This window comes from Schistocerca piceifrons, chromosome 3 (genome assembly GCF_021461385.2).
Source record: "Schistocerca piceifrons isolate TAMUIC-IGC-003096 chromosome 3, iqSchPice1.1, whole genome shotgun sequence".
NCBI lineage: Eukaryota > Metazoa > Arthropoda > Insecta > Orthoptera > Acrididae > Schistocerca > Schistocerca piceifrons.
The window spans coordinates 255,763,646-255,788,753 of NC_060140.1; the positions used below are offsets into that span (position 1 = coordinate 255,763,646).

At 41.2% G+C, this 25,108-nt stretch overlaps 1 protein-coding gene across 1 annotated transcript in view; it reads right to left on the bottom strand.

The window, feature by feature from the left end:
• LOC124788561 (aromatic-L-amino-acid decarboxylase-like) overlaps positions 1-25,108 on the bottom strand; it is a 39,093-nt gene that overhangs the window by 8,371 nt on the left and 5,614 nt on the right. The window contains exons 2-3 of the mRNA XM_047255832.1: positions 9,349-9,945; positions 1,468-1,657 (exon numbers count right to left, since the gene is read on the bottom strand). Of these exons, the coding sequence (XP_047111788.1) occupies positions 1,468-1,657; positions 9,349-9,945 (787 nt within the window). The remainder of the gene's footprint in view (positions 1-1,467; positions 1,658-9,348; positions 9,946-25,108) is intronic.

Below are 25,108 nucleotides of genomic sequence, written 5' to 3' on the forward strand. Positions count from 1 at the left end.
ATTTTCAGATTTGTTTGTGATTACGTTAACATTTCATTCAGTAAATTTTTATAGGTATATATAGTCTCTATTCAAATTAAAATTAATTTCTACACTGGACTGTGGTTTCCTTTAGGTGTAGAAGCATTTATTTAATATTATTTGCATTTTTTCACCAAGGGGTCTCACTGACCATGGTCCTGGGGCAAAGTGGTCACTGTGCTGACATTCAAACTTGTTTTTACAGCTGGTAAATAGTGAAACAGTGACAGTGACAGTGACCACTCAATATATAATGACAGTGATGACGATGAGGAAAAAGAAAACGTAAGTGAAACATTATGTAAACAGACAGACACACACACACAAACACACACACACACACACACACACACACACACACACACACACACACACATATATATATATATATATATATATATATATATATATATATATATATAATTTCAGGCATAGAAATAACAATTTCAAATCGTAATTTTGGCTTATTTATCTACTTTAATGTGTAAGTGGTTGCAGATGACAAACTGTGGAACAAAACAGTCACTGTAGAAATAAAACACATCAGAAAAACCACACCATGTGGTAAAAAGGTAGGAATTCATAATTTATGTGTTTTTTCAAATATCTGTAATTACGATTTAAAAAGTAATAGTTACGTGTATACAAACAGTAAAGAACATTCTTTATCTTTAACAGATGAGAAATAAAAGCCCACTGAAGATGCTGCAACTGCAGTGAAACATATTTGGGTTAAAAAACAAAATTGTGTTTTGCTATGTATTGTTATTAACATAACTGTGTTAAAGTTTATAAAACTGGTAAACAATTATTTGAACATACATACAAAAATAGTTCCAAGGGTGTAGTTAGAGACAATAAGTCTGAAAAATGTGTCGATTGTAGTGTGTGTGCCAAATCTTATTGGACATAACTGCTAAGGTCATCAGTCCCTAAGCTTACACACTACTTAACCTAAATTATCCTAAGGAAGAACACACACACCCATGCCCGAGGGAGGACTCGAACCTCTGCCGGGACCAGCCGCACAGTCCACGACTGCAGCGCCCTAGACCGCCCGGTTAATCCCGCGCTCGATTGTAGTGGTTTATTCCTTAAGGCGACCACATTGCCCCAGTCTCCCCTATTGTTATAACAGCCTTCGTACAAGAGAAAAAGCCGAAGATCCTGTGTAAAAAGGGAGGAGGATACGCAACGAATAAATCTGAAAGAAGATTTATACAAGAATCGACAGGCTCGGACATGAGAATGCGAGAGGCGGCCTAAGGAACTGCAAACAAAACGAAAAGAAAATCCATTGTAGTTGTGGATTTTAGAATCTGCTGGTGCTGTAAGCTTTTTGTAAGCTAAACATCTAAATGTTTCTAGATCCCACCATGTAATGAAGTAGGCTGCAGGGCCTGAAGTAGGCTGCAGGGCCTTCTAACAAGTTGGGGTGCCTCTTACCTATGTCCTCCTCCTTGGTGAGAGACGATCCAACACACAGGCGGATGGCGAGGAGATCATCGACCTCTACAGGCGTCACCCACATCCGGCCAGAGGCGTTGAGGTAGGCGAGCAGCAGCTCCGTGAGGTGGTTTTGGTGGCACTCAGTAGGGAAGCTCAGCGACTCCAGGCGGAAGCACACCACACCCATCTAGAGCACCAGCTATCATCACTACTTGTCCTTGTGGCATACTGCTTCATATCTGGAAGTCAGTTTACAAATGTGCACCATAGCTCATGCGAAGAACGTGGAGATATGGATGGATGGAGGGGTGAAATGCGATCCAATAAATTCAATTATGGTTGTCTGAAAGAAGGGATAGATCGAAGAGCAGGATCATGGTATCTTAAACCCCCCATCCCACCTCCCTATCATCTCCCACCCAAAGATCACTTTACATCAAGCGTTTCTATTCTTACATACACTGCCTGACGACAAAAGTGAAGCACTCACAAGGGGACGAGGAAACGAAATTAAACTTCACGGTTTAGGAGGGTATGTGATGTTATTTCAGTGATTACGAAATCGAGTCGAATTTACAAGGAACTTATCAACAGCTGTGGTCTGGATGCATGTACTGATTCGTTTTGGAGGGCTGACAAAGTTGTATTATCCTCTTTTGGGGCAAGCTGGCTCACAACTGTTGTAACTCAACCTTGATATTCTGGATACTAACACTGGGATGACGCTCACAAGTGAACTGGTGCAACACATGTTCTGTCGGATACAGATCCGGTCATCATGCTAACCATGGGAGTACATCAATATCATGCAGTCAGTTCGTAGTCACACATGCTGTTTGGATGAACGTTGTCCTGTTGAAAAATGGCAACAAAATATACTTGCATGAGTGATAATACTGATGATGCAGGATGATCGTGACATACTGTCGTGGTATCGGAGTTTCTTCAATCATTACCATCCATGACATGAATCCACAAACACACACACACACACACACACACACAATCATACACAAACACACACACAGAGAGAGAGAGAGAGAGAGAGAGAAAGAGAGAGAGAGAGAGAGAGAGAGAGAGAGAGAGAGAGAGCCAAATGGTCCACCAAATCGTAACGCCACGAATAACACTGTGTTGTGCCTCTCCAAAACATTGAAAGAATGGGACCTCTACACAGGTTGCCGCCATATTATTCGCCAACGACGGTCATTTGGGCTAGTGCCGGACCGCGGTTCGTCGCTGAACACAATCTGACATCAAAAATCAGCAGTCTATGCTTCACGACCACTCCACCCTTCGAACACAGCCCTCTGTGTTGTAGTGTTCACGATAGCTCACACGAGGGACGTAATTCCATAGTCTGTCCGCTGCTAGTCTCGGACTAAAGGTGCGGGATGATAAAAGTTTATCGCAGCAGCCCAGTCCTCGTTCTTGGATGGCTGACGTAGATGTGAAGGGGCTCGGATGTGCTTGGTGTGTAATAATACTGCGGTCTTCCACTGTGGCTGTTAGGTGTGGTCGACTAGCATTTTGATGACGAGTGTGTCAGCCTGTCCCCACGTTACCACGCAATCCAAAATCGGCCGTTGTCACATCCGAATGCTTGCAAAATTGGATTTTGTATGATTCGACCAAACTCTGTTAGTTGCTGATAACGCTGTCTAACACGCGTACACGGCATTTCTATGTCCTTTACAGTGATCAGTCAACATATGAAGCTGTTCACGTCCCTTATGTATCCTACCAGTAGCGGTAAAAGACTAAACATGAACAACGCTAATGCATGCCGGTACGTATTCTACTTGTCCCAGAGAATTACAACCCTAATTACAGACGTCCCTCCCCCCCCCCCCCCCCCCCCCCGAAGAATCATTGACCTTGCCGTTGGTGGGGAGGCTTGCGTGCCTCAACGATACGGATAGCCGTACCGTAGGTGCAACCACAACGGATGGGTATCTGTTTAGAGGCCAGACAAACGTGTGGTTCCTGAAGAGGGGCAGCAGCCTTTACAGTGGTTGCAGGGGCAACAGTCTGGATGATTGTAACACTAACCAAAACGGCCTTGCTGTGCTGGTACTGCGAACGGCTGAAAGCAAGGGGAAACTACAGCCGTAATTTTTCCCGAGGGCATGCAGCTTTACTGTATGGTTAAATGATGATGGCGTCCTCTTGGGTAAAATATTCCGGAGCTAAAATAGTCCCCATTCGAAACTCCGGGCGGTGACTACTCAGGAGGACGTCGTTATCAGGAGAAAGAAAACTGGCGTTCTACGGATCGGAGCGTGGAATGTCAGATCCCTTCGAACAGGAAGGTTAGAAAATTTAAAATTGGAAATGGATAAGTTAAAGTTAGATGTAGTAGGAATTAGTGAAGTTCGCTGGCAGGAGGAACAAGACTTTGGTCAGGCGAATACAGGGTTATAAACACAAAATCAAATAGGAGTAATGCAGGAGTCGGTTTAATAATGAATAAAAAAATAGGAGTGCAGGTAAGCTAGTACAAACAGCATAGTGAACGCATTATTGTGTCAAAGACAGACACGAAGCCCACGCCTACTAAAGTAGTACAAGTTTATATGCCAACTAGCTCTGCAGACGACGAAGAAATTGAAGAAATGTATGAAGCAATAAAAGAAATTATTCAGGTAGTGAAGGGAGACGAAAATTTAATACTCATGGGTGACTGGAATTCGGTAGTAGGGAAAGGGAGAAAAGGAAACGTAGTAGGTGAATATGGATTGGGGCTAAGAAATGAAAGAGGAAGCCGCCTGATAGAATTTTGCACAGACCACAACTTAATCACATCTAATACTTGGTTCAAGAATCATAAAAGAAGGTTGTATACATGGAAGAACCCTGGAGATACTAAAAGGTTTCAGATACATTATATAATGGTAAGACAGGGATTTAGGAACCAGGGTTTAAATTGTAAGACAATTCCAGGGGCAGATGTGGACTCTGACCACAATCTATTTGTTATGAACTGTAGATTAAAACTGAAGAAACTGCAAAAAGGTGGGAATTTAAGGAGATGGGACCTGGATAAATTGACTAAACCAGAGGTTGTAGAGAGTTTCAGGGAGAGCATAATGGAACAATTGACAAGAATGGGGGAAAGAAATACAGTAGAAGAAGAATGGGTAGCTTTGAGAGATAAACTAGTGAAGGCAGCAGAGGATCTAGTAGGTAAAAAGACGAGGGCTAGTAGAAACCCTTGCATAACAGAAGAAATATTGAATTTAATTGATGAAAGGAGAAAATATGAAAATGCAATAAATAAAGCAGGCAAAAAGGAATACAAACGTCTCAAAAATGAGATCGACAGGAAGTGCAAAATGGCTAAGCAGGGATGGCTAGAGGACAAATGTAAGGATGTAGAGGCTTATCTCATGAGGGGTAAGATAGATACTACCTACGGGAAAATTAAAGACACCTTTCGAGAAAAGAGAAGCACTTGCATGAATATTAAGAGCTCAGATGGAAACGCAATTCTAAGCAAAGAAGGAAAAGCAGAAAGGTGGAAGGAGTATATAGAGGTTCTATACAAGGGCAATGTACATGAGGACAATATTATGAAAATGGAAGAGGATGTAGATGAAGATGAAATGGGAGCTACTATACTGCGTGAAGAGTTTGACAGACCACTGAAAGACCTGAGTCGAAACAAGGCCCCAGGAGTAGACAGCATTCCATTAGAACTACTGACGGCCTTGGGAGAGCCAGTCCTGACAAAACTCTACCATCTGGTGAGCAGGATGTATGAGACAGGCGAAATACTCTCAGACTTCAAGAAGAATATAATAATTCGAATCCCAAAAAAGCCGGTGCTGACGGATGTGAAAATTACCGAACAATCAGTTTAATAAGTCACGGATGCAAAATACTAACGCGAATTCTTTACAGACGAATGGAAAAACTGGTAGAAGCCGACCTAGCGAAGATCAGTTTGGATTCCTTAGAAATAATGGAAACTAGGTTAAGGAAAGGCAAACCTACGTTTCTAGCACTTGTAAACTTAGAGAACGCTTTTGACAATGTTGATTGGAATACTCTCTTTCAAATTCTGAAGATGGCAGGGGTAAAATACAGGGAGGGAAAGGCTATTTACAATTTTGTACAGAAAGCAGATGGAAGTTACAAGATTCGAGGGGCATGAAAGGGAAGCAGTGGTTGGGAAGGGAGTGAGACAGGGTTGTAGCCTCTCCCCGATGTTATTCAATCTGTATATTGAGCAAGCAGTGAAGGAAACAAAAGAAAAATTCGGAATAGGTATTAAAATCCACGGAGAAGAAATAAAAACATTGAGGTTCGCCGATGACATTGTAATTCTGTCAGAGACAGCAAATGACTTGGAAGACCAGTTGAACGGAATGGACAGTGTCATGAAAGGAGAGTATAAGATGAACATCAACAAAAGGAAAGCGAGGATAATCGAATGTAGTCGAATGAAGTCGGGTGATGCTGAGGGAATTAGATTAGGAAATGAGACACTTAAAGTAGTAAAGGAGTTTTGTTATTTGGGGAACAAAATAACTGATGATGGTAGAAGTAGAGAGGATATAAAATGTAGACTGGCAATGGCAAGGAAAGCTTTTCTGAAGAAGAGAAATTTGTTAAAATCGAGTATAGATTTAAGTGTCAGGAAGTCGTTTCTGAAAGTATTTGTACGGAGCGTAGCCATGTATGGAAGTGAAACATGGACAATAAATAGTTTGGAAAGGAGAGAATAGAAGCTATCGAAATGTGGTGCTACAGGAGAATGCTGAAGATTAGATGGGTGGATCATATAACTAATGAGGAGGCATTGAATAGGATTGGGGAGAAGAGGAGTTTGTGGCACATCTTGACTAGAAGAAGGGATCGGTTGGTAGAACATGTTCTGAGGCATCAAGGGATCACCAAATTTCACAAAATTTCTTTTGTTTTATAAGACAACATGGTATTGCTAGTACAAACCCAACTTGTTTTCAGTTTATACAAGCTCTGAAGACTTGTTGTCAATCATATGACTTTGCTTTCAAAGCCATGAGTGTAAGTAACTGTGAAAAAGATGATTATACTCCCTTGAGCAGTTTGTGTCACTTTTTGGCAGCAAGTGGTAGGAGTCAACATTTAAGTGAATGTGAGATGAATGACACTGATACACCAGAGCAAATTTATTGTTACTCAGATGGTATCATCGAGTCTGTAGAAGATCAACAAGCCTTAGCCTATGTAGCAGGCTGTGTACTGAAAGCCATAGATGTACCAGATGATTGTGAAACATGTAATACCAGTCTCTACTCCTCTGTTGTGACTGAAAATCATTTGTTTAGCTCATTTAAAGAGAATAGTGAGGAGCATTCTCATTTGAAACATGCAAGTGAAAGAGTCATGATTTTTCTAAGGGCACTCCATGATCAGCTGTATGAATATCTAAATAGACACGGTCACACAAGAATACTACATGATAATTTAAAAAAAAACATTTGATCTGTCCCATACAACAATTTGTAATAAACATGAGATTGAAGAGATACTTCTGAAGACATGTATTCCATTTATAATATAGAAGTATGTGAAAGAAAAGAAATTTACAAACAAGAGGAAATTGTGTGTGCAACAACTTAAAAAGAAGTTCAAATCATGTTAAAAGACTTTGTATTTCAGTGTTTACTATGTGTACAATTAGAGTAAGCTCCCTATACATATACAAATGTTGTGTTAAAAGCAGAGAATTACATGTTCTTGTATCAAAATCATACCTTTGATTTGTTATGACAAAATCTGGTAATTCAGCAGGAACATAACTTAACACTTTCTAGATGTGATGATGGGACTCTAAAAGTATAGTGAATAAAGTGCTGTCAAGGGGAGTTCGTGTTAATTTTCAGTAGAGTACCAGACAAGCATAAAAACGTTAAAAATAAACGTTGTACCAGCGTCTTCTTTCATTATTTAAACATGATGGGTGTTGCCAAAATAACAGTCAAGTTGGGGAAAAAGAAAAAAAAATTTTATGTAGTGCAGTTCATTTTCTTTGAATGTCTCATTGGCAAATACATTTTGGCTACATTCATGGAGTGTCTACCTGCTCTGCTCCCAATTTGTTTTTCAGTTGATGTAAAGTAGTATTTCGTGTGTTTCATAAATTTATTTGAACTGTGCAGAAGTTCAATTTCGGATGACTGAACATCCTTAAATAACAATCAACAGAAAAAATAATAAATCGGATTTTGTAGACTTTACATCCTTGGTGTGTAGCACAGATTTTTTTTAAAATGACCTCTTGGTTATCCTTTAGCTGTGCAGTTATTTATTTGTGTAACCCTCCACTTTTGGTCATGCGAGTGGACATAATGTGCTTTAGGATATGTGGAAACCTAAAAATCATTTATATATGCATGCAATGTCAGATGATTTTTTTAGTCTGACATGTGCTAAAGCTCATTTATTTCCACATGATAATGGCCACACAGCCAAAATCGCAATATTGAGTTTTACAAAAAAATTTCACAGTCAAAAGGTAATTTACGAAAATTTTCACAATGTAAACAGCAGCTACGAGTAGTTAATGTTTGTTTTTGATTGAGGTTTCTTTTATATATTGCTTTTCAAGGTCTCAAAAACCTTTATTACTGAGCTATGCGGACCACATTCAAAGATTAAATGAAAAATATTGTCATCTAATTTGCGTATTTAGAAATAAACATAAGAGATTTTCGTGCCATATTTTTTCGTATTGAAGTTCACATCCAGGCCACAAGTGGCGCTGGTGTCGTTCTGTGTTTCCGTATAATAATATGGTCTTTGCACTTCTACTATACTGGCGTTCTGTTCTGTTCGCATCCAACTGCCCAACACTAAAATAGCGAGTATTCCAACAAGCCACAGACTGCACACAGCACAATCAGTGATTTTCATACAGAGCGCTACGTGGCGTTACCAACATATAAACCTAAACAGCCTACTTAAAAATTTTATAGATAATTTCTATGTTTAAGATCGTGTAATGACCGCGCTTAATTCTATATCGGTCAAACGGGACGAAACTTCACCATTAGATTTAAAGAACACATAAATTGCGACAGAACTCTATCAAGCTTTTATCCACATATAAAAAAAATCAAAAACACAAATCAGAGCACATCGAAAATTCATTACAAGTTCTACACAAAATATCAAAATGGTGCGCTGTGAACATTCTTGAAGTATTAGAAGTATATACACACACGCGAAAACTTATCGAAGCGATATTCTCAATGAAGAAATCGATCTTAAACATAAAAATAATCTAGAATATTTTACTGACATTTTGGATATTGAGAACAGATCAAAGCAAAAAATAACCGTAGGTACAAATCATAACAAAATTATGATATCTATGAAACACAAATAACATCACTGACTAGCAAAGATTGCATATGAAACACAAATAACATCACTCACTAGCAAAGATTGCACAGTAAACATAAAGCATCAACGAGGGTAAACTGTCAAGATAGCTGTCAAAAGTTATTTCACGGAAAAATTCTACACAAATAGAAAATACGTGACTTATAACAGTCCAGCAATAAACAGGCAGGTTATAGTTTACTCACTGAAGCAATATGGACGGCTTTTTCCACTAGACGTCAGTTTATATGTAAAGTGATCTTTCTGTACTACTTTTATAAACGTAAGTATATTCACCAAAGTTACAGGTTTACATGAGCTGGCGCTATAGTCAAAACTAGCTTGTAATAAGGAAGAAGCGCTACTAATTAAACTATTTGTAGCTTGCCTAGAATAATTCATTATAAAAAGAAACACTGAAATAAATCATGATTTTAGTAGAACACGTGATGGACCGCGTACAAATCTGCCATGGGTTAGGTTAAACAAGTGCTCGCGACTCACCTTGGCACTGTCCATGACTCTGAAGCGCCCGTCCCCACGCAGCAAGTCCTCGAACAGTTTGGCGAGTGAGCAGTGGTTGCGTATGCGGTCCTGGAGGGCAGCTATGCCGAACTTGCGGAAGGTGAACCAGAGCTTGAGGGCGCGGAAGCGGCGCTCGCGGGGCAGCCCCCAGTGGCGGAAGTCGAGGACCGGGTTGTCGCGCTCCTGCTGCGTCTGCAGCGGGTGCGTCGAGAACGCCTCGACCAGCTGGAAGTAGTCGCGCACCCACAGGCACGCGCAGTCGAAGTTGACCGGCAGCCACTTGTCCGCGCTCACGTTGATCGAGTTGGCGCGGTCCAGGCCGTCGGCCAAGTGGCGCATCTCGGGGCAGATAAGCGCGTTGCCCGCGTACGTGGCGTCCACGTGCAGCCAGACGGCGGTCTTGCGCCGGCACTCCATCGCGATCTCGTGCAGGTTGTCGAATGCGCACGTGGTCTGCGTGCCCAGCGTCGCGCACACGAAACACGGCATCAGCCCGTTGTGCTCGTCTTTTTCCATCGCCTGTCGAAACCCGTTCCTCAACAAATCGCGCGTCACGCAGCCCTTTTTCGCTTTACCCTTGGATGCATAACAGCGCTCTTTTAGACCTGACAACCATTGATTCTCTCAAGAAATTGTTTTAAAATTATTTTATTTTAATTGATGTCCTGTGTAATCCTTGGGAATACAACTGACTTACTTGTTTGTTACAATGCAATTTATTATTTTATGTATGTTGTAGTCCTACTCGTATAATGCACGACAGGAGTCTTTTAGACTCCGTAGCAAACCAGCTGCCTTTCCGATTAATAGCTAGATTACAGATAACATTTATCTGTTTGGCGCAGTTATACTCTTTATTAAGAGGTCAGAAACACAAAGTAACATTCCAGTAGTCAACTGGAAATAAGAGTATTTCTAAGTGCCAAAACACATTCAGACGAACATACGAGGGTTGGAACTTAAATAGTAACAACTATTTATTCACAACAGATATAAAAGTGTTGCATGTTTGCACCTGTTACTGTCCTTCAAAGTAATCACCAGCGTAGTGTCGAACCCGTTGCCAGCCATGTGGAAGCAGTAGTATACGGTTAGCAGAGCCTGTTAAGTTGATGGTGCAAATGGAGCGGTTTACTGCCTGTCGAATCCCTGGAACAGTTCTGAAGCGAATGCATCTTCGGAATCAAATCAAAGTCACAAGGACTTAAGTCTGGGGAGTATGGTGGATGGTACAGTACTTCCCAGTCCCACTGACCGAACAGAGCAGACACAGCTTGCGCTGTATGCGACCGCACACTGTCGTGCAAAATGATGAGTGGGTTAAGCAGAAAGTGTCGCCTCTTCTTTCTCAAAGCTGGTCGAAGGATATGCTCCAAAACAAACAGTAATACTGGGCATTGACAGTCTGCCGTGGAGGAACGTAATGCGTTAGGATAACACCATCACAGTCGTACACGAGAATCACCGTAACTTTACACCGCTCCATTCGCACCATCAACTGAACAGGCTCTGCTAACGGTATACTACGCCTTCAACATCGCTGGCAACGGCTTCTATACAACGCTGGTGACTACTCTGAAGGACAGGTAACAGGTGCAAACATGTAACTCTTTTGTATCGGTTCTGAATAAATAGTTGCCACTATTTAAGTTCCATCCTCGTAAATTTCGTATCATAAACATAATAACTATTTAAGAAATTACTATTCCTTACTTAGGACATAATTATGTACCCTACTACGTGTAAAGATGGAAGAACATCTGAAGTCAGCACATCTGATCAGAACTTTAAATGAATTATTACTGGATGGCTTGAAGATGCAGCTCTCTTTGATCAAAAAGACAGCAGAGATTCAGATACTGATGGTCATCAAGATGATGAACCGAAATCTTACAGCGTCCCAGATGAAACAAGTAGTAAAGAATTAGACGATACAAACTACAAAATTGCTAATTTTCTTACCGCTCAGTATGGAACCTAATACAGTAAATCACTGGCGCCAATGAGCAGAATATGAGAACACAATTACACAATTAGAGGTAGCGCAACTTTAAAAAAAAAAAAAAAAAAGGAAAATACACTCGGTATGAAGGCTGTAAAGACCTGAGCAATTTTATAATCATCATTTTCAGCTGAAAGACAATATTACAGTTGTACTTTGTGTGGCCAAAAAGAACAAATGTCTGATATTGTACTTTGTGTGGCCAAAAAGAACAAACGTGTGATATTGCTAAGCCGCTGCAAAACAGCACCAATGTAGATGAAAAATATAAAAACAACATTATTGTAAAATGAACGTACATCAGGTGTTGATTCTCTTCATCATAAGGCAAGTACATTTACTTGGAAGAGAGTCTCAAGAAGATGGTATTTATTCTTGAGGACAAACGTATTGGATGCAATAGCAATAAATATCTTGTGCTTATATTCACTGTAATACCCCATGTAAACTCGACAGCAAAAAAGTGAGTCACGACTGAATTCCAATGTGTAGGCTGCACCTGAATGTATGCAACCAACATAGCATATCTGTGTTGCACACCGTCGCAACCCTCCACAGTACAGTCGTTGTAAGATACACAATGGGTACCACTAGAGACTACTAAAGAACACTGGTCTTTATGACAGTCTGTCCAGATGTAAAGTAACACCACGATAGTTCAGAAGAGATCAGACAGTCCTTAACGTTTGTAAACTAAACTTAATTACAATAAAGTTGTATGGCCATTGGAAACAAGTTCTTTGCTGTCCAAAAGGTTTACCCAACACATGCTGAACGTCGTTCAACGTTCAACGGGGAGTGGTTTCGCATCAACTTTATGTAATACTAAGCAGTTAAAAGAAAACGTGATTAACGGCGACAAGCACTCTACGGAAATCCCAACATTAACGGCGAATCACAAGTAATATCATTGCTCACGTTACTCATCAACAGTTACTTGTACACAAAGTTGTACTTTAAATGACATGACCAACGTCTTCGTTCAGGATCCGGATGCAAACCCAGAACGTAAAGCCATTGTTAACCAAGCAAAGCTTTGTGCCTTATCGAGACTCGATCACTAGCCAGAAAGAGACGTCAAATATTGACGTTTGCACCAGTATCAGTTATCAATTCTCAACTTGAACGTATATGACGATAATGTTTGTACGAAAGCAGGAACCCTAACATGACAATTACCTTCTTGGTAATTAACCTCGAAAGACGTTGTATAGTGTTGCATTGTTAAGGAACAAAGGATGCACATGTTTAAAATTGAAATGCCATCATGTAATGCTGGGGACAAGGATGCGAACCCAGCACCTAATCGGATTGTTGAATAAGTACGTAAAATCAGAATGTAGATATCACAGTTTGTCACCAGTAGTGGGGTTGGAAACTTAAATGACGACTGACCAGGATTCGAACCCGGCGCCTACCGCCGTCGTTGTCTAACCAGGAACAGACGAGAAATGTTGGTCCACCATCAGCGAGATGTGCACACGTTTAACTAGAAATAAGGTGACGAAAACGTCTATGCTGACTGAGAGTCGAACGCCGCACACACGATAATAATCAACTTCATATTCAGTAGTAGCTAGGAGTAGCATGTTTAGTTGCAAACGTTAAGGCCTTCCTCATCCCTAGTAACGTGTTGCCTAATATCTGCGATATCATGATGTTAATTTACAAGTGGATTGACTGACGTAAAGAGCAATGTTCTCTAGTAGTCGTGTATCATTGAGATGTAAATGAAGTGCCTCAGCAGAAAGTAATTTCCGTCGTGCAGCACGTATTGTTTCAGAGACACTGAGTACATGTTATAAGTGCACAAAACGTGTATTATATACTAAGTATATACTATTATTTGGAGAAGCTGCCGCCAGCCCTGTTTACTTTTACATTCCGTTTAGTTGTCGTGGTTGAGTACAGGTTTTCTTAAGGCTACATCTAATGCACAGCGCTTACAAGAAAGTATAGTTTCCTGCGTCATGCTATTGCTAGCTAGGTGAAATATTTTGTGGTAGCTATGTTTAAAATGAATGTAATCTTGAAAGTATTGTTCGTCAAATATTTGAATAAATCGTCAACTGTAGGTGTGCCTGCACATGTTATAGCATAATAGCTGTAGCTATGTTAGTTTATACTACAGACGTGGTTAGGTTAGGTGTTAACATTTGATCCTTCAAAGGGTGATCGTGGCCTTGCGGCCCGGGTCTGTACTACCCGTGGCTCGCGAGCTACGGGCCAGCCAGGCTGGCCAAGGCGAGACCGAAGTGAGCGAGCTGGCGGTGGCGATGGTGGGCCAACAGCCCGGGACGAGCCAGCACGGCTGCGCCGCATGCCTCTACCTCTGCCGCACCGTTTGACGTAAATATGTTTACCTCCTCTTCTGGAATCAGTATAAGAGCAGCAAGCAGAAATACACATTAGGAAATAAAAGTCTGTAGGCTGTAGAGCAGCGTACTAAGCTGCTGCCAACCCGCCCCCTTCGGGGAGAATTGAAAAATCAATAAAGGAAAAAAAAATAAATAAATAAAATACACATCACGCTGTCTGCCATAATGGCTCGCTGGGAGAGGGCTATTCGAGGTAGAGTCAAAAAATGGTTCAAATGGCTCTGAGCACTATGGGGCTTAACTTCTGAGGTTATCAGTCCCCTAGAACTCAGAACTACTTAAACCTAACTAACCTAAGGACATCACACACATCCATGCCTGAGGCAGGATTCGAACCTGCGTCCGTAGTGGTCGCGCAGTTCCACACTGTAGCGCCTAGAACCGCTGTGCCACTCCGGCCGGCTGAGAGTTACTAATTTATGATGCTTAGTAGCAGTCAGTTCTGAGTCCAGTCCCTAAACCTAGTTACAGAAATGCGAATCAGCCGCGTCTTTGAGGTGCCAGCTATGGTCACTTCCCAGCGCACTGTAGGATCACATCGGTTCGTCTTCTTCCTGCTGGTAATGTAACTGAGCTTTGGCAACAACGCAAGGTATGTTTGGCAACTCTGTGATTGACGAGTTACTTCCTGGTGTGCACGGAATTAAGCCTCGAAGTTCACTTGATTTCTCAAAAAAAAAAAAAAAAAAAAAAAAAGGTTCAAATGGCTCTTAGCACTATGGGACTTAATATCTATGGTCATCAGTCCCCTAGAACTTAGAACTAGTTAAACCTAACTAACCTAAGGACAGCACACAACACCCAGTCATCACGGAGCAGAGAAAATCCCTGACCCCGCCGGGAATCGAACCCTGGAACCCGGACGTGGGAAGCGAGAACGCTACCGCACAACCACGAGCTGCGGGCTTGATTTCTCTTGTCATTTCCATTGAATAATCTGAGTTGTTATCGCTTGAGGTGTAACAGAAGATTGTAAATTTACGGTTTTCAGTCCAGCAAAGTCATTGAACGTGGCAATCGCAAGTAATCTCGTCCTGTAAATAGCGGTTTACGAGTTCTAGCCACTATTGGCCTCGTAGGAGGAAAGCGCAAATCATATTTATCCCCTAGCTCTGTGTTGACGTGCTGACCTGTGGAAAAGCGAGTATTATGGTTCGCGGTTCCAGACTCGCTAAATGTAACGTTTTTATCCCTTCTGTGTAAGAGCTGCAAGCAGTCAGATCAAACATCGATAAGCAAATCGTAAGAAAATACTTTCAGCTCATAGTGCAATGGTGAAAAATTTACAATGCTGCACAACAGGGTCTGGAACCGCAAGACCGCTACGGTCGCAGGTTCGAATCCTGCCTCGGGCATGGATGTTTGTGATGTCCTTAGGTTAGTTAGGTTTAACTAGTTCTACGTTCTAGGGGACTAATGACCTCAGCAGTTGAGTCCCATAGTGCTCAGAGCCATTTGAACCATTTTTTTGCACAACAGGTAACACCTCTTTCTGCTGCTGACTAGCAAATTTTGGGTTTCTAGGAATACGTAACTTTATTTATGAAATGCCACATTTGCATACCTGTTGAGTATGACACAGCATACCATTTAAACACAGACCCAATCGAAATCTAAGTGAGTAGTATTTTACTAATTCGTGTAGATAGAGGCACACTTGTTTACAGATACTCAGTTTTATTAAAACAGACTTTCGTCGTAAGGTTATCGAGGTTAATTTTATTTCGTTTCTTATAATACAGTGCACAGTTGTCATAAGGTATCATTTAGTGTGTTGAAACAATACTAAACATGAGAGAAAAATTAATCATCGGCGATGTATGCGAATTCTGTGATGTTATCTATAACAGTCTGACAATGCACATGTAGTTTATTGATTACATGCATGTAGAAAACTTGTTCTGAGTTAAAGCTGTCAAACAAGGTTTGAAGAAGAATAAAATGCCACTACCAGACGACAGCTAATGTAGAAAATACTTTTATGACTATTTTGGCACGATGCGCTCTCCCCATACATAATACAAAAGCTTCGAGGTGTATCTGCTGCCTGGCTGTCTATTAAACCTGAAAAGAACAAAATGACGCAGAAGTTAGCCTTTTTTCCACATGCGACTATTTTGGGTTGAGAAGTGAAGAGAATTACGTTCAAAGTTCCATTGAATTGATAAGTTCAGCAGACAGCAAAATTGCGTTTTAAAAAAATGTAGCAGCGAATGTAAAAGAACACGCGACGTCTTATCAACAGTGCGTGACGCTTACCCTTACGCTACTAGCTGTGACGTAGCTACAGCAGCTCTGGAATTGAACAACAGTTCCTCCAGAACTTCCGCATTCCACAGTGCTGTGAGATAATGCATATGGCCGGATCCAGACTTCTGAGAGACAGACAGTTACAGCATTTCTTTTGCACTGTACGACGGTTTCAACAAACAGATAGGGCAATAGAGTAGCTCAAATGGAAAGGAACACTTCCTATTTAAATTTCTGCATCCTACACTGTTCGCAGTTCTGTGTAGGTGGCAGTTACATTATTTTATTTCGGTGATTACAAAATAGAGTCGAATGTATGCACTAGGTAGCCAAGGCAGCTAGTTCATCGCGATTCGGTCAACCAAGTAAATGAATGTACTGAACATCCTGCAAACCACTACAGGGAGCCTGTGTGTCAGAATTCTCATCTTGTGTGCCGCATCGGTGTTATGATAGAGAAATGAGTCGCAGAGAAGAGGGTTTGGTGCCCTTTTGGACTGATGATAGTTTCCTATGATGATGGTCTGGGTTCGATTCCAACTTCTGCCGATGTTTTTTGATAGGGAGAGGCAGATTCTATTCTCTTGTGAAGAAGGTATATTCCTTCTCTACCAAGTAGACGTTAGGAGGGACCACAATAAAGTAAGGAGTGGAGACATGTAGAAATATCACCAGTAACCTTTCTTATACTAGTTATTTATTTCTAGTGACGAAACAAACCCTGTGTATGGTCACAGGACACTTATTCCATCTTTTATTTGAGCATCTGTATGTCGATAAAATTGGTTCTAAACTGGGAATGCAACTCAGACCGCCCTTAACGCGGAATTTGATCCCTTCGTGGCAATACAGCTCGACTACTACTTGTTGTTGGTTCAAAACTGCAGATTCCTCAACATCTCCACATGTTGCGCATGAATGGGTTGGAATCCTGGCCCAGCACTTATGTTTTCACTATGTTTTATCAAGCTCTAGCATGAGAACACCTATCTGCTGGTGGATAATAATTTTTATTTTTCATGCGTTTTCATTCGTTGTCAACACTAACGATATCTGACGTTTTTGACTCCCAGTGAGACACAGAACTATTTGCGAGATCACTGTGAGTTCAAGGATATTATTCCGAGCTGCTGGTGGAGAAAAAGTCGGTAACTGTCGTCTCTTTGTGTGTAGTCAACAACGATATGTTTGGGGTTCAATTCTCAGTCAGCACTGAACTCATCGTCATATTATTTCTATTTCAAACATGCTCACATGTCGCTGTTGGTGTAACAAACCAATACTTAACGTTCCTTTTCTCTAGAATATAACAGCGATATGTGCCGGGTTGGAGTCCTGTGAAGGAAAAAAAATTAATGTTTCGTCTCGTCATTTCAGTTAATACATCTAGCTACTGCCGAGAAAATCCGATATGTCAAAGTTGATTGTGCTTCGATAACAATCCGATTAGGTTCTCGGTTCGAATCCCTGTCCAACACAAAGCTTTACCTCACTGCATTTCAAGTAAGTTACTTGTGAATAAGCAGTATTTAACATCTCTCGTAGTACGTTAACAGGGACAATAGATGCTGGGTAGGAATTCGCGTCCGTTAAAAATGTTTACGTTATGTAATTTAAAGTTGATATTTGTTAACTGATACTGTCTAAAATCGAGGTATATCAATCTCTTTATGCCTAATCAGGAATGGCTGTTAATTTCCGTCAGTCACGAAATCTTAGTATGCATGACCTGGGTTTGAATCCATATGCAGAACGAGGCGGTTTGTCGTGTCATTTGAAGTTCATACGTATTCTCAACTAGCTGCTCGTGATTAACGTAAATTTTTAATGACATTTTGTGTTAAATAACAAGTATGGTATTTTACTTTGAAGAGGAAATCATTAATACGACGAACTTACTACTTGCATTACCTGTCTGACGTAATAATGAGAGTGCTAATATTTCAGGTATGTCATTTATTGCAATAAATGTGAGCTTACAAGCCTTAAGGACAGTCTTATCTGTGATGAGATGTTCCCTGATATTTGTGGTATCAGGGTATTACTATATATCTTGAGTTACTGCGATACAGAGCAGTTTTTTTCTAGTGGTGACTTGTTGGAACCATTTTCAATAATCAAACGAGCTGCATTATGTGGGTTGTATGGGAATAAGGCGAAATGCAATTCAGGTCGTTCGGATACTTTTGAGCATGACTGTACTTCGTTAACAATCCGATTAGGTGCTGGGTTCGCATCCCTGTCACAAACTTTATACGATGGCATTTCAATTTTAAAAATGAGCACACCTTGTTCCTTGTGACTGACACAATATTAAACGTCGTTGGGGGTAGTTCCCAGGAAGGTAACTGTTATGACAGGATTCCCAGTTCAGTACAAACATTTTCGTCATTTATTTTCAAGATCTGAATTGATAACTGATACTGGTGCAAACGTCTATACTTCACGTCTCTTTATGCCTAGTGATTGGGTCTCAATAAGGCACAAACAAAGCTTAGCTTAGTTAGCAATGGCTATAGGTGCTGGGTTTGAATCCAGGTCCAGAACGACGACGTTGGTCATGTCATTTAAAGTTCAAATTTGTGTAGCTGTTGATCTGTTACGAGAACAATGATATTACTGGTGATTCGCTGTTAATGTTGAGATTTCCTAAGAGTGCTTGTTGCCGTTAAGCGCGTTTTTCTACTGGTTCGTCCAATATCCAGTTTCCAGAGCCACTCGCCATTGAGCGACCTTCAGCACGTGGATGGAAAACCTTTTAGAGAGCGAAAAACTTTTTTTTCAATTGCCCTACGGCTTTGTTCAAAATGGTCCAAATGGCTCTGAGCACTATGCGACTTAACTTCTGAGGTCATCAGTCGCCTAGAACTTAGAACTAATTAAACCTAACTAACCTAAGGACATCCCACACATCCATACCCGAGGCGGGATTCGAACCTGCGACCGTAGCGGTCACGCGGTTCCAGACTGAAGCGCCTTTAACCGCACGGCCACATCGGCTGGCCTACGGCTTTGTAACTCCATATATTGTCTCAAGTATTTAATTTTGACTAAGGATTACTGTAAGATATACGTAAAATAATCCGTTTTCTCAGAACTTTTAGAATGTCACTTGTTGTATTTAAGGTTAGTTTATGAGTGTTATGGGGTGTCTCATCGCTAAGAACGTGTTTTCTAATATGTTTTATATGCCGATATTAGTTTACGCTTAGACTGACTGCCATAAAGACCTTTGGTCTCTAGTAGTCTCTTGCGGTACCCTTTGTGTGTAGTCAAACGACTGTACCCCACGGGGTTTTGGTGTTTAGAGGACCTGCAACACAGCTAGGTTATGTTGGTTGTATTCAGCAGTGACCCACTTTTTTTGCTGTCAAGTGTACATGGACAGCAGATCTGATAGAAGCTAAACTTTTCTCATATGCAGTGGAGAATGAAGAATCCAAACCTCGAAAGCAAAGTAGTATAAGCCACGGCATGTTGTGGAATTAGTAGACGATGGGCTAAGATTGCATCAATGGAAGATCTCAAAAGGAAGATACTTCATGAGTCCACATCTATCAGACAGAGAAGCGATCAGTCATTCTGAAAATGCACAACAAAATTATTGCAAACAACATAGTGAAATTATTTGTGTAGAGCATTACTTTTAATGAGCAAATATTCTGGCGTGGATCAGTAAAATTAACAGTTAGTTATTCAGTTCTGGAAAACTGTAACATAGTTTATAATGTTGTACTTCACTTTATACTAAAATAATAGTCATTATATGATAATAAATACTTTGTTATTCATTCTGCGTCACTAAACCATTCAAAATCTTATAACATTTCCTTTAGTACTAGCATTTAGTACTTGGAAGCTAGGAGTCTCACAAGCCCCTCTTATGCATTTTTGCTACTCCAGCGACTGATGCATCCAAGGATTAACCATGGTGCCCGAGAACAACGAACATAGTATTAGTCAACCCGTTCAAAGAGCGACTTTAAAATGAAAGACCACGAAAAGAAATATCTAGCAAAAGCAGAGGCCAGACTGAGATTCACAGGAAGAATCTTAGTGAAACGTAAGTCATCCACGAACGAAGTGGTATATTGCGCTTGTTCGACTGATTGTTGAGTATTGTTCATCTGTCTGGGATCCTTAGCAGGACTGATAGATGAGAGAGATAGATAGATAGAGAGAGAGAGAGAGAGAGAGAGAGAGAGAGAGAGAGGGAGGGAGGGAGGAAGAGAGAGAGAGAAAATCCAACGAAGAGCGGCGCGTTTCGTCACGGAATCGATTAGTCGGCACGGGAGCGTTACAGAGATGCTCAACAAATTCCAGTGGCAGACGTTACAAGAGAGGCGTCGTGCATAACGAACAGGTTTACTATTGAAATTTCGAGAGACCACTTTGCGGGAAGAGGCGAACAACATACTATTTCATCCGATATACATCTCGTGAAGTGATCGCGACGAGAAAATTCGAGAAATTAGAGCTAATACAGAGGGTTACCGACAGTCTCCCCAAGCGCCATTCGTGAGTGGAACAGTTAGTGGTAGTAGAAGTACTCTCCGCCACACATCATTAGGTGGCTTGCGACGTATGACGTAGATGTAGATGTGCGCTATGGGGCGCTTTAGATGATGCAGGACTTGTGTCAGGCGGTCATGTGATCCTTGTTAGGTTATGGTTCTCACGGCTAGTCCGAATATCAATATGTGCTCATGATACTAGCGAGCAATGGCGTCACTGCGTTGTGAGAATAAGAGAAACTACATTTCTGGCCTCAAGAAGGAGTTACTTTGCCGTGTGCTTAGCGCCGCGGGCAGTGGCTGTCAAATGGCAAAGCCGTTGGCGAGCTGGCGCAGTGAATGACAGTACGGGCCGTTGCAAGCATTTGGTTTTGAGATCATTCGCTCGAAACGGTTCAAGGTTTTAATCAAATTGCTGATCATGCAGCACTATTAATATTATGCTAGTCGCGCCTTTTCCTCTTATCTGTAGTCGCACTGCACCTGTGAGTCGCTTCATCAGTTCCTATCAGTAAAAATAATTCCCAAGCGACCGCGCGCTTGGTAAACTCACGGATAGAGTATGAAATGACAAATTTAGTTAAATACTTAACTTTAATACATTTGAAAGTGAAAAACGTAGTCACGCAGTAAGTGATTAGGTATGCTACGCGTATGAACCTCCCCATGAACCATGGACCTAGCCATTGGTGGGGAGGCTTGCGTGTCTCAGCGATACAGATAGCCGTACCGTAGGTGCAACCATAACGGAGGGGTATCTGTTAAAGAGGGTAGACAAACGTGTGGTTCCTGACGAGGGGCAGCAGCCTTTTCAGTAGCTGCAGGGGCAACAGTCTAGATGATTGACTGATCTGACCTTGTAACACTAACTAAAACGGCCTTGCTGCGCTGGTACTGCGAACGGCTGAAAGCAAGGGGAAACTACAGCCGTAATTCTTCCCGAGGGCATGCAGCTTTACTGTATGATTAAATGATGATGGCGTCCTCTTGGGTAAAATATTCCGGAGGTAAAGTAGCCCCCCATTCGGATCTCCGGGCGGGGACTACTCAAGAGGACGTTGTTATCAGGAGAAAGAAAACTGGCGTTCTACGTGTCGGAGCTTGGAATGTCAGATCTCTTAATCAGGCAGGTAGGTTAGAAAATTTAAAAAGGGAAATGGATAGGTTAAAGTTGGATATAGTGGGAATTAGTGAAGTTCGGTGGCAGGAGGAACAAGACTTATGGTCAGGTGAATACAGGGTTATAAATACAAAATCAAATAGGGGTAATGCAGGAGTAGGTTTAATAATGAATAAAAACATAGGAATGCGAGTAAGCTACTACAAACAGCGTAGTGCACGCATTATTGTGGCCAAGATAGTTACGAAGCCCACGCCTACCGTAGTAGTACAATGTTTACAATGTTATATGCCAACTAGCTCTGCAGATGACGAAGAAATTGAAGAAATGTATGATGAAATAAAAGAAATTATTCAGATAGTGAAGGGAGACGAAAATTTAGTAGTTATGGGTGACTGGAATTCGATAGTAGGAAACGGGAGAGAAGGAAACGTAGTAGATAAATATGGATTGGGGGGAAGAAATGAAAGAGGAAGCCGCTTGGTAGAATTTTGCACAGAGCATAACTTAATCATAGCTTGGTTCAAAAATCATGAAAGAAGGTTCTGTACATGGAAGAAACCTGGGGATACTGGAAGGTGCCAGATAGATTATATAATGGTAAGACAGAGATTTAGTAACCAGATTTAAAATTGTAAGACATTTCCAGGAGCCGATGTGGACTCTGACCACAATCTATTGGCTATGAACTGTAGATAAAATCTGAAGAAACTGCAAAAAGGTGGGAATTTAAGGAGTTGGGACCTGGATAAATTGAAAGAACCAGAGGTTGTAGAGTGTTTCAGAGAGAGTATTAGGGGGCGACTGACAAGAATGGGGGAAAGAAGTAAAGTAGAAGGAGAATGGGTAGCTTTGAGGAATGAAGTAATGAAAGCAGCAGAGGATCAAGTAGGTAAAAAGACGAGGGCTAGTAGAAATCCTTGGGTAACAGAAGAGATACTGAATGTAATTGATGAAGGGAGAAAATATAAAACTGCAGTAAATGAAGCAGGCAAAAAGGAATACAAATGTCTCAAACATGAGATCGATAGGAAGTGCAAAATGGCTAAGCAGGGATGGCTAGAGGACAAATGTAAGGATGTAGAGGCTTACCTCACTAGGGGTAAGATAGATACTGCCTACAGGAAAATTAAAGAGACTTTTGAAGAAAAGAGAACCACTTGCATGAATATCAAGAGCTCAGATGGAAACCCAGTTCTATGTAAACAGGGGAAAGCAGAAAGGTGGAACGAGTATATAGAGGGTCGATAGAAGGGCGATGTTCTTGAGGTCAATATTATGGAAATGGAAGAGGATGTAGATGAAGATGAAATGGGACATACGATACTGCGTGAAAAGTTTGACAGAGCACTAAAAGACCTAAGCCGAAACAAGGCCCCAGGAGTAGACAACATTCCATTACAACTACTGACAGCCTTGGGAGAGTCAGACCTGACAAAACTCTACCATCTGGTGAGAAAGATGTATGAGACAGGCGAAATACCCTCAGGCTTCAAGAAGAATATAATAATTACAATCCCAAAGAAAGCAGGTGTTGACAGATGTGAAAATTACCGAACTATCAGTTTAATAAGCCACGGCTACATAATACCAACATGAATTCTTCACAGACGAATGGAAACAAACTGGTATAAGCCGACCTTGGGGAAGATCAGTTTGGATTCCGTAGAAATATTGGAACACGTGAGGTAGTACTGACCTTACGACTTATCTTAGAAAATAGATTAAGGAAAGGCAAACCTACGTTTCTAGCATTTGTAGACTTAGAGAAAGCTTTTGACAATGTTGACTGGAATTCTCTCTTTCAAATTCTGAAGGTCGCAGTGTTAAAATACAGAGAGCGAAAGGTTATTTACAGTTTGTACAGAAACCAGATGGCAGTTATAAGAGTTGAGGGGCATGAAAGGGAAGCAGTGGTTGGGAAGGGGGGTGTGACAGGGTTGTAGCCTTTCCCCGATGTTATTCAATCTGTATATTGAGCAAGAAGTAAAGGAAACAAAAGAAAATTTTGTAGTAGGACTTAAAATCCATGGAGAAAAAATAAAAACTTTGAGGTTCGCCGATGACATTGTAATTCTGTCAGAGACAGGAAAGGACCTTGAAGAGCAGCTGAACGCAATGGACAGTGTGTTGAAAGGAGGATAGGAGGATATAAGATGAACATCAACAAAAGCAAAAAGACGATAATGGAACGTAGTCGAATTAATTCGGGTGATACTGAGGGTATTAGATTAGGAAATGAGACACTTAGATTAGTAAATGAGTTTTGCTATTTTGGGAGCAAAATAACTGATGTTGGTCGAAGTAGAGTGGATATAAAATGAAGACTGACAATGGCAAGGAAAGCGTATTAGGAAATGAGACACTTAGATTAGCAAATGAGTTTTGCTATTTGGGGAGCAAAATAACTGATAATGGTCGAAGTAGAGAGGATATAAAATGTAGACTGACAATGGCAAGGAAAGCGTTTCTGGAGAAGAGAAATTTGTTAACATCGAGTATAGATTTAAGTGTCAGGAAGTCGTTTCTGAAAGTGTTTGTATGGAGTGTAGCCATGTATCGAAGTGAAACGTGGACGATAAATAGATTAGACAAGAAGAGAATAGAAGCTTTCGAAATGTGGTGCTACAGAAGAATGCTGAAGGTGAGATGGGTAGATCACATAACTAATGAGGAGGTATTGAATAGAATTGGGGAGAAGAGAAATTTGTGGCACAACTTGACTAGAAGAAGGAAGCGCTTGGTAGGACATATTCTGAGGCATCAAGGGATCACCAATTTAGTATCGGAGGGCAGCGTGGAGGGTAAAAATCGTAGAGGAAGACCAAGAGATGAATACACTAAACAGATTCAGAAGGATGTAGGCTGCTGTAGGTACTGGGAAATAAAGAGGCTTGCACAGGATAGAGTAGCATGGAGAACTGCGTCAAACCAGTCTCTGGACTGAAGACCACAACAAACAACAACAACTCGTCTGAAGTGATTCAGACCGCAGCCGCAGGAATGCTGCTCTCTAGTGGAATGGAATTTAGGAGGCTTGACCACTGTGCGTGTCAGTGGTGCCAAATGTAAACAATAAAAGAAATAATGCACCTATGAGGTACGCGCCACCGACGGAAGGTTAAAAGCGGCGGCATATAGTATACGGGGAAATCAAAAAGTTTCTCTTTGAGGGTGTCGTTGCAGCGTATCTGCAACGTAGTGCGATACCGATGCGAGTATATAAGCACGAACATGTAGGTAAGGGATCAGTGTGGCATTCGTATCTTTCCATCGTGCGTGAGGCAAATGTGGAAACTAGAACTATGACGACATTATTACCAAATGCGTCAAAACGGAACTTACGTCCTGTTACTCTTTTCTGGGCTGCAGAAGGACAAACAATGGTAGACATTCATGGGAGAATGAAGCAAGTGTACGGGGCAGCATGTCTGTCGAGAACCACTGTTGTGGAATGGTGCGCCAAATTGTGTGC